Below are 12,863 nucleotides of genomic sequence, written 5' to 3'. Positions count from 1 at the left end.
ACCATATCCCATTAGAAGAAAGAATAAAATCTAAGTTTGACAATTCGTCACCAAATTAGTTGAGTTCGGATTGGGTGCACCAACTATATAAATTTGCTTAATCTGAAATAAACATTTTCACTGAAGTCCCTAAAAATGTATGTATGCCACTGATCTCTACATGACAGGAAATACAAAATAGATCACCTATTCATTAGAGCCTATAAAACAAGACAAATAGACAATATAGAGTAATGCCGTAAAATTATAACAGCAAAAAGTCAATCATATTTTTTCATTTCGATACGTCTATCAAAATTAGTCAAAAGGTACTATAGCCTATGTTTAGGGCGTGTTCAAGTTCCTAGAAATAATGAGAAATAGGGTGATTTCTAACTGTTAAATGATGTTCATGTTTCATTGAATATATCTGGAGAGCCCGATCAGAATTGGAAGGCCCGCACTGTTGGGCTGTGTAATACCCTTAAATCAAATCTGTTCCACACCGTGGTTTACAAATCTGCATTGAAGCTTGAGCCAAGAAATAGAGTTAAATTGACTAATGTACCCTTTGAATTCTCTGAAAACATAGAAAAAGCGGTGGTATTATGGTTACACTACCCATGTGGGAATATATTAATAAATTCATGCAGACCATTTCTTGATCCATTTTGAAAAAAATGAACACCCTAAACCTTCATTAATTATCATAATTGAACAGTGCCAAATCTGGATTAGATTTTATTCTCACAAATTCAGTAAAATGAACAGGCCCTTAGAATGTGTTACAGTTGAAGTAAGTAACCTAATTTTCTAGAAAAAAATATCTCTAAATCAAATAAAGGTGTATTCATAGATGCACTTTCCTTGGTTGTTGAAACTGTTCATTTAATTTGCCTTATTTTCACTACCCAAATTATGAGCTTTCGGCATCAATCACGTAGTACTATTATTCTCTTCAATATCCATGAATTGGGTCCACTAAAACTAATACTCCACTAAGGCAAGTACTCTCATCGGATATTGCAGATAATTGAAGTTTATACTCCATTAGTTTATACAATTATGTGTCTATCATGATTGAATTAAAGTACGCATTTTGCCATAGCATTAAGTTGATTAATTTTCTTTACAATTTATAAAACACAAAGCCTACACTATTCACCAATATTCAAGCTATAATTACAACTAGTATTTCAAGAATAATTTCCTTTTTTCTTTATTGAAAAACAATAAATCTGAATTCACAATAATCACATTACTAAACATGCATGCACTCCAATATAATTTGGTGTCTGTTAATTTTATTAAAGCTTATAAAATTGGGTCAAAACATATTTAGATTAGGTGTGGTGACATTTCTTGATTGTTGTAGATCCACCTAAAACCAGGACGTGAAATGTAACATGGGTTTGGTGATTTGGCTTGGATTGCTATTATTGGGAATAGGTATGTTTTTTTAGCTCAACTAAAAAATAATCTTTGTCATGTGTTTGGTATTGTGTAGAAATCCGATGTGAACCTAATAGAAGAGATGGAATGATAAATTAAACATGACGTTTAAATGACGAAAACCATGTGGTAAAATAACGATAGTTAGTTTGAGTTTTAGTTATCCAAATTTATGTATAGTAGATATTGATTGTTCACGTAAATATATTATTGTTAGCTGATAACAACTTTACGATTTGCAAATGATGTCAACATTACAATTTTCTATTACTTTCATCTTCCAAACAATGTAAACACAAGTTACACAACAACTTTCCCTCAAATTATTGGAAAATGCTAATATGTGTGACTTGAGAGGATACTAATTAATACTATATCACAATATCCCTAATTAATATTCTTTTAGTAAACATTATTTCTCTTTAAGAACTTAATAATGTATAATTGCTAACTTTTCTATGCGAGTGTTAATTCGATGTATTTTAAGTGTCTTTGTGTATTGAATTGGGTTTGATTATTTTTGTTTGGATCAAAGGTTGTATCTACATTATTAATGTAACCAAAAAGTAAAAGGTATTCAACTGTCATAATTAATTGGGCTACAAAGGCTAATGATCTAACATTTCACATGATAAGATCTCAAGTATGTTCATGTCTATAAATGTGTTAGGTCTGTTGAAAACTAATCTATGTTTGTTTTAGCTTCAAATAATTCAATCATATCACAATTATTTGATCAAAAAACAATCTTTCAGCTCAATTATGCTATCATATTATATACCTCCCATACTAAATCGTGGACACGTCCACACGCACAAACTAATTAATTTTTTTATATTTATAAAATTGTCAAATTCTCAGTATTTTTTATATGAATTATTGTTCAAAAGCCATTATCACCAAATTGAATTGCTTAAAATAGCCTTCTCAAAATCTCTAATTCCGAAATTTAGAAATTTCGATATTAATCAATAAACTTCGCTGTCTCCAATCTTGCTCACCAACACACATTTGAAAATGCCCAAACTTATGTGAGATGAAAATTAAAATTATAATGAAAACTACTTTTGTGAGAGTAACTATAAAGCATTATTTAATTTCCACGTCATTTTATTCCACGAACAGAATAGAAAAGGATCTTTTGTTCGATTACATAATTTAGTTGTGAAATAAATTATGCTGAACAGCGAATATTTTTACACTAAGTTATTAAAGTTTTTGTGAGAACCTTTGCTTAGTAGATAAAGTAACATAAATAGCTTTCTCTATCTAATTAAGGGAGCCGAGTAATCACTTTTAATGTCACAAGGGGCATTTTGGTAATATTAATGTATACCTTTTGTTGGTTTGAAATTGAAACACTTGCTGAGAATATTTTACTGTATTTTTTAATTAACGCAAATTTAATTGTTTATACAGCATTAAGCTTGCTCAAATCCCACCTCTACATTTCCCCAGTGAAAAAAAATAAAGTATCACTAATAAAGCTCTTATCTTTGTTTCTGAATTTGGCTATTTTTACGAATTTCTCTAATTCTTATTCCTCTATAAACATAGCTTTTTGGTTTCCCCCTGTCTTCTGCAAATCTTTGTCACTTTTGTGAAGCAAAGCACATTTTTGAACTGGCCCCACTTCAACCAACTTTGAGATAACACACGCAATTCTCAGAGTTGTTTCCCACGCCATAAAGGAAAGCATCACGAAATCCTTGAATTTACTTACTAGTTCCAGTAATGCTGTTCTTATAAAAAGGTGTTAAGATATCTTTCTTAAATCTTTCTGGGCTTGTGAAAGATGCGATTTTTGGATATGCAAATGGGGTGTTGGGTGCTGGTGGTGTCTGTGGTGTGCTTGAGCTTTGTGCAGGCTACTGGGAGCATTGAAGGTAGTGTTTTTATTGATGGGAGTGTGCCCATTGCAAAGACAGATGATGATTTCATTTGTGCAACATTGGATTGGTGGCCACCTGAGAAGTGTGATTATGGGACTTGTAGCTGGGGACATGCTTCTTTGCTCAACTTGGTCTCTCCCTCTCTCTATCTCATGTTTGTTAACTGCTTTGTGTGTGAATGTGTATCTGTGTGAGTTGAGATTTGGTGTTTGGAACAAATCTATTTCAGCTCTAGAAATTCAGAAATGTTGATATTGAAGGGCTTTATGTGAATAATATAGTAGAATCAAGAAAATGGTTCTGGCTCATGGTTTGTTTGACTAAATACATTTTGTTTTTGTTGTGTTGTGATATTTATTGGAAGGAATTTTCTGGCACCAATTTGAAATGTTTATGCTGTGTTCATGAACTATGAAGAAAGCATGGATTGTGAAATTCTGTTTGATGTTTGGTTATGTGCAGGATCTCAAGAACACAGTCTTCCTAAATGCTGTTAAAGGTATTATATCCTTCAAAATGTGTTCTCTATCAAGAAAGCTCTTAACTTTTTAATGTTAGATGAAAATGATACATCAAAACCTGCTCTTTTTTGCCCCATATTCATGTAGCATTTTCACCATTGAAGATCAGATTGGGTGGCACCTTGCAAGACAAAGTTGTCTACGAGACAGAAGATGATTCACATCCCTGCATTCCGTTTGCCAAGAATTCCTCCATTATGTTCAGTTTCACGCAAGGCTGCCTGCCATTGTCTAGATGGGATGAGCTGAACTCCTTCTTCAATGAATCAGGGTATAAATTTTTGAACTAAATTTCAAACTTCCCAACACATTTCATGAGTTTTTTTTTTTTATGCTAGGGCTCTTGTTGTTTTTGGACTGAATGCTCTTCGCGGAAAGTCTATACAATCTGGTACTGCTGTAGGCCCGTGGGATTCCACGAATGCTGCATCTCTCATTCGTTATACTGTGAAAAAGGGTTACAAGATTTATGGTTGGGAACTTGGTAAGAATGGGTTCAGATCATGTGAACTGAATTTGATTGAAAACTTGTATTCAATAGAATAGTTCATATCATGCTGCTTCTATTCCATCAGGGAATGAACTGAGTGGAAGTGGGATCGGGGTTGGAATTGCTGCGGATCAGTATGCATCCGACACAATTGCTCTACATGACTTAGTCAAGGAGGTGTACAAGGAGGCCGATGTAAGACCACAGATCATCGCGCCTGGGGGGTTCTTCGATGCTGGCTGGTTCCAGCAGTTTCTGGCTAAAACAGTTGGATCATTGGATGTGATCACACACCACATCTATAACCTTGGCCCTGGTACTTTACAAAGCTGAGTAATTCAAGAAAGATATAATCCATATTTGAACAGATTTCACATCTATCCCTTTTTCCTTTGGTAGGAAGTGATGAGCATGTTATAGATAGGATTTTAAATCCATCTGTTCTGGAGAGTGGAGGTGACGTGTTCAGGAACCTCCATAATGTCATCAGGACATCGCCAAACTCAGCTGCAGCCTGGGTTGGTGAGGCTGGAGGGGCTTATAACAGTGGCCGCGATGGAGTCACAAATGCTTTCGTGTTTAGTTTCTGGTAATTGGCTCATTGCAGCATATGCAGAAAACTACTATCTTTGGGCTTGGCTGTTTGTAGTGAACTTAACAAAGAATAGTTTCATTGTTGATGGATGATAGGTACTTGGATCAACTAGGTCAAGCTTCGACTCACGACACGAAAACATACTGCAGGCAGACGTTGATTGGGGGTAACTATGGCTTGCTCAACACCACCACATTCATACCAAATCCAGACTACTATAGGTCAACTACATAATATTTTTTCTTAGAATTGTTACTATTTCCTATCGTGTCGTCTCCCCCTTATTGTTTGTCATTTGGCCGTGCTGCAGCGCTCTTCTCTGGCACCGGTTGATGGGGAGGAACGTCCTGTCAACCTCCTTCAACGGGAACAAGACAATCCGAGCATACGCACATTGTACAAAGCATTCTGTGAGTACTAGAACCATGGGGAGCTGGCGCGGGCTCAAGCACCCCCAACACACATATTTTGTTCTGTTTTTAATCTTATAATTTACACCCTTCATGCTATAATCCATATTTGAAACCTACTCTTGGTAGAAAGGGGTCACACTGTTACTCATTAATATCGATGGAAACACGACCTTGAGGGCGAAAGTCGACTTCAATGGGACGTTGAAGCACAACCACCACAAGCATAGGCATCATAGATCAAGAGGGAATCTGCTGCGTCACCGGAAACAGGTGTCTGAAGCTGTGAGAGAAGAGTACCATCTGACTCCAATGGATGGCAACATACGGAGCCGTACAGTTCTGCTGAACGGGAAGGCGCTGACTGTCGACTCATCGGGGATTATACCTTCCCTTCAACCTGTTAGGGTGAATTCATCGGAGTTGATAACAGTGGCTCCTTACTCCATTGTGTTTGTTAGCATGCCAAATGTTTCTATCTCAGCATGCATGTAGATGCAATGGAAGTAGGAATCATTCAATTCCCATTGTTGATTGATTGAATAATTAAGGTGTTTAATTCTTTTTCCATTTGTTCAACTCAAATATTGGAAAAATATTCCTGCTTAGTTTGACCACAGTTGATTTCATGTTTATGACAATTGAGTTACATTCTTGATAATGCAGCATTAATCTGGATTTGATATTATCCTACCATATAGAAATGTAGTCTTACAAGCAATGATCATAAAGAGCTATACAAATTATACATTGACATTAATTCTGCAACCAATAATGGCTAATGAAATGTGGAAAAGCCTAATATGGACGATCTTGATGTAGAGTGAAAAATGTGGAAATATGTAACCTAGGTTATCAAACCTACAGCACAAAATTGCTGTTCAGATAAAAAATACTTCTGAACAGGATGATGGGAGACTTCGCAACGATGGAGTTAATCACTCTTCGAGAAGCTCTGTGGTTTACTGCTAGCTAATGCCAACCATACAACTGTGCCAGTAAGGTAAAAGAAGATTGATGGAGCAAACAGCGACATCTACATGGAGAAACGGCATGAAATGCTTGCACTAGAGGAAAAAATTGTGTAGAAGAGGTCAAAGAGTTTCAAGAAAAAAACAAACTTACTCCCCATGAGTGAGTTGTGTCGAGAAGATAGCCAGTAAGAGCAACACCAACAATTCCAGGTACAGCTCCAACGGTGTTGGTAATTCCCTGCAACATTGTTTTGAATATAATATTAGGCAAACTTTTCAGGCGAATCAGCGAATGGGCTACCATAAACCACTACCTAGAGGTATTTTGGAATAATTTTGTTCGTGTACGTACCAAAAGGACACTTGCATATTCTGGCGAAATGTCTTGGTGGGTACAGTATAGTCCTGTTTAGATACGATGAAGTAAATATTAAGGGTATATATATACTTCACTATATAAGTAAACAGCCTTCATTCGAACCTGATAAAGCAAAGCTTGACAGTGCTAAACCACTCGTAAGAATAGCTACAACTTGCCATGGACTCAGCCCTAAGTCCAAAGAAGAAAGAATCATGCAAGTTGCAGGAGACAGGAAAGCAATCGTTTGGCAAACCTTTCGAACCTGTTTCCACACAAAGCACACAAGTATTTGTTTTTTTCATACCCAAACGTAGAAGACTGATGTTTCTCATTAAAGGGTCACCCAAAACAGAGGACCAACGTCCATACACTTAATGTATTCATTGAACTCACTGAAGAATTTGATATTTGTATATGTATGCGTAAACAAGGGTCAAGTCTTCAACTCACCACTGTCGTTTCAACCCCGTTCGATATCCAGTAATCAGCCAATTGGGATGCAATGCTGGTCACAAAGATTGATGCTAGTGGAGGAAGAACTGAGACCTGTAATTTCACGAAAAGATAAGAAAGATCCTATTCCCAGTTAAAGAAGCATGAAATTATTTTATAATTGTGTCGTTACCATAGAAGAAAACTTTTTCCAACACATCGGGAGATATAAACGTAATTCTACTTTTAGTTTTGGCATTACTTAGGCCTAAAAATCATTAGTCATTAGTGAAGAACTAAATTCTATACAGATCAGTGAACAACTAAGTTCATGAATCACTTAAACTATTAATGTTCAGATAATCTATTTGACATTCCTGAACATGAAATGGCTATTGGATTGTTGTAAAAAAATTCCTCAGGGTGAACTGAAGAAATATATCATATTCTAATACTAATGAAAAGATTGTCATTTGAAATTTGTTAAACAAAGATTCTTAGACATACCCATGCAGCTTCTGTCAGGTCAAGGTCCAGCTCCTCACTGCAAGGGATATTGCAGGATGTTTAAACAGTACAAGACACCAAAACAAACAGATATATCGAACTGATAAAGAATACAGGATACAGAACAGTACTTCATTTAACTATCTGATGTTCCGATCCTATTATATGGTACTAGTAGTAAAGATTGTCAACAACAATAATATGAAATTCAATACCTTCTTCAACAAATATGAGGCCTTAAATTTCAAATTTCATAATTAGGGTGTAATTACATTTCCTAGTTCTACTGGAATCTTAACTCTGATAATTTAGTCGCTGTTTAATACAATTAGCAATATTTTCCATAAACACAATCAGTGCAAAGCACCTGAAGTAAGTTGGAAGCCAGGATAAGCAGCAATAATGCCCCCAACTTCCACAAAAATGAGTATATATCATCGCCCATACAGCTTTAGATTTGAAAAATTCCTTCCAAGGTACATCCTGTGTATCATCCAAAAATGGAACACAGTCAATTACTCACAGGTCACAACATTATATTTTGCTCATCAGCTATTCAGGTGGGCTAACTGATTCTAGATTTCCACCCATTCCTCGCGCAATGCGATATTAGTACAAGGGCAGGTGTCAACCAAAAACAAATGGTGAATCTTTACTATTGTGATAAATTCTCTTCATTTGATTGGACTCTGGGATAGAACATTAAGATTCTGAGATTTAATGTATGAGATACAAAATTGTGATATGCTGTTGATTTCATAATAGGATGCCATATACATGGAACAAATAGACCTACCGTCAGTGAGCCGCCCAAATCTTGCAAAGTGGAAGTCCATGACTTGGTCATAGGGACAGTCTGAGGCCCTGCAGAAGATTGATAGTCGGAATTGTGCAAGAAATGAGATAACACTGAGACAACTAAATGCAAATAAAATGATAATCTCAGTTAATATAAGTCTACAATGGGGCACGAAAGAGAAAAAGAGACATACATGATTGGTGAGAAGCTGCAAAAGGGAGATTATCTTCTTTAATAACCTGAAATATCAAATACCTGAAACATAGTGAAAACATGTTAGGGGGGGGGGGAGTATTTGAGCACTCCTCCACCTCTGTAACTTGAGATAGGTAGTCATAGCAATTAAAGAACAATTACACTAATAAAGAAAGACAAAAAGAAAAAAATTAGAGAATTAAAGCACCAGATAAAGGATAGTAGGAGTATATTTTTTTTCACTTTTTATGTGACTCTTTTCAGATTTCAAGAGAGTGAAAAGCAACTTGTTTGATTTCTAGATACTTACCATGCTATACCCAGAGAGCCAAAAATGTAAAATACAGATCCCCAGCCATAATTCTCGATTAGTGGAGGAGCCAAAACAAGCCTGCAGTTTGAACTTCCAAATGTGAAGAGAAAGAGACTTAACGACAACACTCTACAAACCATAATCTAGGAATGAGCGTAAAGAGTTCAAGCATAGTAGCATTTTAAGAAGAGACATTATGCAGTTTTGTACGCTGCCAATAAAATCCATGCTGCCTCTTGTTAATAAATTAAGTTCCACCATAGGAAGAATATATTTTATTCGCATTCTTTCTTCTACGATATATGACTGTCCAAAATTTTAAAAATGTGAGGCATAATAAGAGAAAATGAAAAATCAATTGTATAAAAAATCGATTATTACCCCAAGACACTTCCAAAGCTTAAACCACCAAAAACAAATGAAACTGCACGCGACCGTTCTTCTATTGGTACAGTCCTGAAAATAATAGTACATATCAATGTAGCATACAACACAAAAATATATATATCTAAAAAAAAAGATACATCAAAAGCTACAACATGATGATGTTGGTTACAGTACAAAAATTATCGGATGAAAGCATATACAATAATCAGAGATACCTATCTTTTTACTAAATAACACAATTGCATCCTTACCCACTCCACAGTCAAACACTGATTAAGGCAAGGAAGTAGAAGCATTTATATGTCAGCATTGGGATATTATACAGCCGGAAAATACAATGAAATAGCCATCTAGGTGAAAGCCTTTATAGCTGAGAGTTTGCATTGAAGGAAAGATCTTAACAATATTTTATGGAATGTTATTAGCAGAAACCACATTAATAAGCTACCAAATTGAACAGAAGCCCAAAACTTAACGTGAATTATAATGGTGTTTATCAGAGACATTATAAATTAGGGAAAGAGATATACTATGAAGAGACATAATATTTATATTGTTTCAGATAGATTATCTAACTGTTATTTTCTTTTATTCCAACTTCTCTCTTATTTTATACATTTTCATCCCATTTCTGCTTTTGGTTCAATTTCAAGAAACCCATAAAAAAGTACCTAGCAATCATATCAGTTGCAGCAGATGGTGAGACACCTTCTCCTATCCCAACCTGGATCATTTAATAAAGTAATCAGAAAGAGCAGATAAAAACATTGGAAGCACAATTATTTGAACAAATCCAGTTAATGAAGTCATAGCCAGCCAAAAGAATCTTATTTTTCTCACAGCTGATAAAGAAATGAAAAACCAGTATTTATCTTATATAAGACAAATATAAAGAAGAGTAGGTAGCTAAGGAAATACCAAAACCCTGGACAAAACAAGTCCTGGCATAAAGCCAGCAAGTAGAGGAACCATTGCTGTGGCCAATGACCACACCAGGACGCCCACTTCGAGAACTCTTCTGCACATAGATAAGGTGATCAACTAGAAGAAAGAGGCTCATGGTAAATGAGTGACTTCACATTTTCCCCTCCTGATCTAAAAAATGAGTGTTATCACCACCTTTATGGAGCAAGAATCAGATGACCTTTATCAGTAGTAATAAAACACGCATTGAGGAGGATTAGAACCTATACAACCTTTCTGGCAATGCCAGAGAAGCAATCATCTCAGTAAAGAAAAAAAAATGACTAAAGCAAAAGGATACAACTCTGCATCCGAATGACTGCATAGTAGAAAATTTTCCATTTTCAATATGGTTCACGGAAAGAAAAAATAACAATCGACAAAAAAATTTGATCACACATCAATTCTCCAAGCACTATAAATAATTAAGCTATCAACGTTTTCCAACCATGAGGCTTTAGTTAAACACTATTGTATTGCTGAAGCTCTAATCATAAAAATCTGACTAGATATCTGATTGTGGTAAAAAGATTAATTTCAGCAACAGGCTTTCTATATAACACGTCACGGACATATAACATATTTCAGAATTTAACAATATTACGGATATGCACTATAATCACCACACGGCTTCTTAAACCAGCCAGGCCGTGATTAAAATAACCTCAAAAATAATGTAGTTAATAGATACTACTAACAATGTGGAGTTTGGCCTAAGAAACTAACCTCCCACCAAATATTTTTGAAAGCCAACCACCAGGCAACTGACTAAGAGCATAGCCCCAGAAGAAAGACGACTGCACCAATCCAGCCACAGAAGCATTCCAACCGAATTGATGCGACATTGGAATTATAGCAATACTCAAATTTACCTATTCAGTGTATGAAAAATCAGTTCATGATAACCTAAAATCACACATCCTACTAATGATATTGCAAATTTTCAGACTCTTGGCAAGCTAACCATAACTACGAAACGCAGAAATGTAGCAATATACATCTAAAACGCAGGCACCTACATGTTTAGTTAAGGCCGTATAGGAACAAGATAATTTACATTAGCTCACATTGTGAAACTATTTTCCCCAATTCCATTCTGAAACTAATTTCCCCTATTCCACCTTGCATGAGGAATCAAATATCAGACGAATTATTTTCTAATCATATCCAGATTTACAATAATTGATGCTAATCAATTCGTACATTACTTGTATAAATAAAAGCTACGACTCAAACTCGAGCAGATTTACCTTATCCATGTTGCAAATAACGAAGGCTAGGGATGTAGTCCCAATGAGCTTGTATCTCTGAGGCAGATTCTTCCAAGGCGGCCAATTCAAATCAAACCCCTCTCCCCCAACACCTTCCTTCCGCTTGAGCTCGTCATCCACTACGACCCCACTTGCTAAGCCTTGCTTCTCTGCGGCAATTTCGCGCTCCCTCTCTCTCTCTTTAATGCTGCAAAGAGCCTCAAAATTCAATCTTTTCTTGAAGGGAAACCCGATCAACGGCTGAGTTCTTGGAATTGGAGTTTTAATGCTTGTTCCATATGAAAAGCTGAGGAAATTGCTATCCACGTTAGAGATAATTCGAGCCGCCATTTCTTGATTCGGGGGCGACTAAAGGGAAGATGAGGAAAATCTGGAGAATCTGGGCATGGATTGAAGGAGAAGTGAAGAGCTGAGACGTGGGATACGTGAATGAGTGTGTGTTGGTGTGTGTGATCAAGGGAAGAGCAGCTGATGAAGTAAACACGACATTTGAGAAACGGACGAAACTGTGCCACGAATATTCGTTGTTTATGTGTGGCGCCCAATTTAATTGGAATTAGGAAATACGTATACAAATTTCCCCAATATATAAAATACAGAAAATTTGAAATAAATTTTAGGAGTAAGGCATCATAAATTGATGGAGAAATAGAATCAAATTATTATGTTATGTTTCAGACTTTCAGTAGGAGCACTAACGATGTTTTGATAAGATAGTTGGGAAATAAAAAAATTGGAAAATCAAACTTCAAAAACTAAACTAAAATGAAAAATCTAAAATTATACTCCTACTATGAAATTTTATAAAATCGAAAAACCGAAAAAAAACATACTACTTCAAACCGAATCAAACCAAAGAACCAGAATAATCGAACCGAATTTCAAAAATTTCGGTTTGGTTCAAATCTGATATTCGATTTTTTTTTTTTTTTGCTCACCCCAAAACATAAGTACTTATATGTGGTAGGGATTATGTTAAGATGACAACCCTTTTTAAAGTGACAATGTATCACCAATCTCGTGCTGCTACGTGGCACGTTATCCAGCAATATTAGAGGCATATCCATCAATATTCATTTAGTATGCGTTTACAGATTGCTTGATTGTAATAGGTGGGTTGCTGTGTAGATTGTTGAGTATTACTGTATAGGCATAGAATGTTTCAGTTGCAGTATATATATAGACAGATTGCTTTTTTATACCATTATTTTGTTGTATAGCTAATACAACAATACTCAGCACTCCACACAACAATCCACGTAGTACTATCATGCAATCTGTAGAAATTCATCTAAAACACTTACTATAATATTGCTGAATAC

General features: G+C 35.6%; 2 protein-coding genes across 4 annotated transcripts; one reads left to right on the top strand and one right to left on the bottom strand.

Annotated features, from left to right (window-relative positions):
- Positions 1-2,942: 2,942 nt before the first annotated feature.
- On the top strand, positions 2,943-5,918 carry LOC125190666 (heparanase-like protein 3). 2 transcript variants are annotated; one of them, XM_048088016.1, is made up of 9 exons: positions 2,943-3,454; positions 3,786-3,822; positions 3,932-4,115; positions 4,183-4,328; positions 4,420-4,650; positions 4,734-4,923; positions 5,025-5,150; positions 5,240-5,339; positions 5,469-5,918. In XM_048088016.1, exons 1-9 carry the CDS (start codon positions 3,227-3,229, stop codon positions 5,832-5,834), a joined length of 1,608 nt encoding a protein of 535 aa, XP_047943973.1. In that variant the 5' UTR covers positions 2,943-3,226; the 3' UTR covers positions 5,835-5,918. The 2 variants fall into 2 exon arrangements, with proteins under 2 accessions (XP_047943973.1, XP_047943974.1); XM_048088017.1 differs by having other exon boundaries at positions 3,317-3,454; positions 3,949-4,115.
- An 82-nt stretch (positions 5,919-6,000) lies between these two features.
- Positions 6,001-12,031, bottom strand: LOC125190667 (probable anion transporter 6, chloroplastic). 2 transcript variants are annotated; one of them, XM_048088018.1, is made up of 15 exons: positions 11,521-12,031; positions 10,997-11,142; positions 10,226-10,325; positions 9,979-10,031; positions 9,302-9,376; positions 8,918-9,010; positions 8,606-8,667; positions 8,410-8,477; positions 7,981-8,096; positions 7,614-7,650; positions 7,125-7,220; positions 6,795-6,936; positions 6,666-6,718; positions 6,465-6,551; positions 6,001-6,375 (listed from the first exon to the last, which is right to left on the bottom strand). In XM_048088018.1, exons 1-15 carry the CDS (start codon positions 11,869-11,871, stop codon positions 6,274-6,276), a joined length of 1,581 nt encoding a protein of 526 aa, XP_047943975.1. In that variant the 5' UTR covers positions 11,872-12,031; the 3' UTR covers positions 6,001-6,273. The 2 variants fall into 2 exon arrangements, with proteins under 2 accessions (XP_047943975.1, XP_047943976.1); XM_048088019.1 differs by having other exon boundaries at positions 8,918-8,998; positions 11,521-12,030.
- Positions 12,032-12,863: the final 832 nt, after the last annotated feature.

Source organism: Salvia hispanica, chromosome 5, assembly GCF_023119035.1.
Source record: "Salvia hispanica cultivar TCC Black 2014 chromosome 5, UniMelb_Shisp_WGS_1.0, whole genome shotgun sequence".
In the NCBI taxonomy this organism is placed as follows: Eukaryota; Viridiplantae; Streptophyta; class Magnoliopsida; order Lamiales; family Lamiaceae; genus Salvia; species Salvia hispanica.
Note: the sequence above shows the minus strand (reverse complement) of the source record. Positions and strands in the feature narration are given on the sequence as shown.

What these genes read in the sequence shown, in the direction of transcription:
- LOC125190667 (XM_048088018.1), bottom strand. Translation starts at nt 11,871, where the DNA reads ATGGCGGCTCGAATTATCTCTAACGTGGATAGCAATTTCCTCAGCTTT. An exon ending in ATTTGGGCGGCTCACTGACG is followed by an intron (nt 8,097 to 8,409) that starts GTAGGTCTATTT and finishes GATGATACACAG; the next exon opens with GATGTACCTTGGAAGGAATT. An exon ending in TGGCTTCCAACTTACTTCAG is followed by an intron (nt 7,651 to 7,980) that starts GTGCTTTGCACT and finishes TATCCCTTGCAG; the next exon opens with TGAGGAGCTGGACCTTGACC.
- LOC125190666 (XM_048088016.1), top strand. Translation starts at nt 3,227, where the DNA reads ATGCGATTTTTGGATATGCAAATGGGGTGTTGGGTGCTGGTGGTGTCT. An exon ending in CATCTATAACCTTGGCCCTG is followed by an intron (nt 4,651 to 4,733) that starts GTACTTTACAAA and finishes TTCCTTTGGTAG; the next exon opens with GAAGTGATGAGCATGTTATA. An exon ending in CCAAATCCAGACTACTATAG is followed by an intron (nt 5,151 to 5,239) that starts GTCAACTACATA and finishes GCCGTGCTGCAG; the next exon opens with CGCTCTTCTCTGGCACCGGT.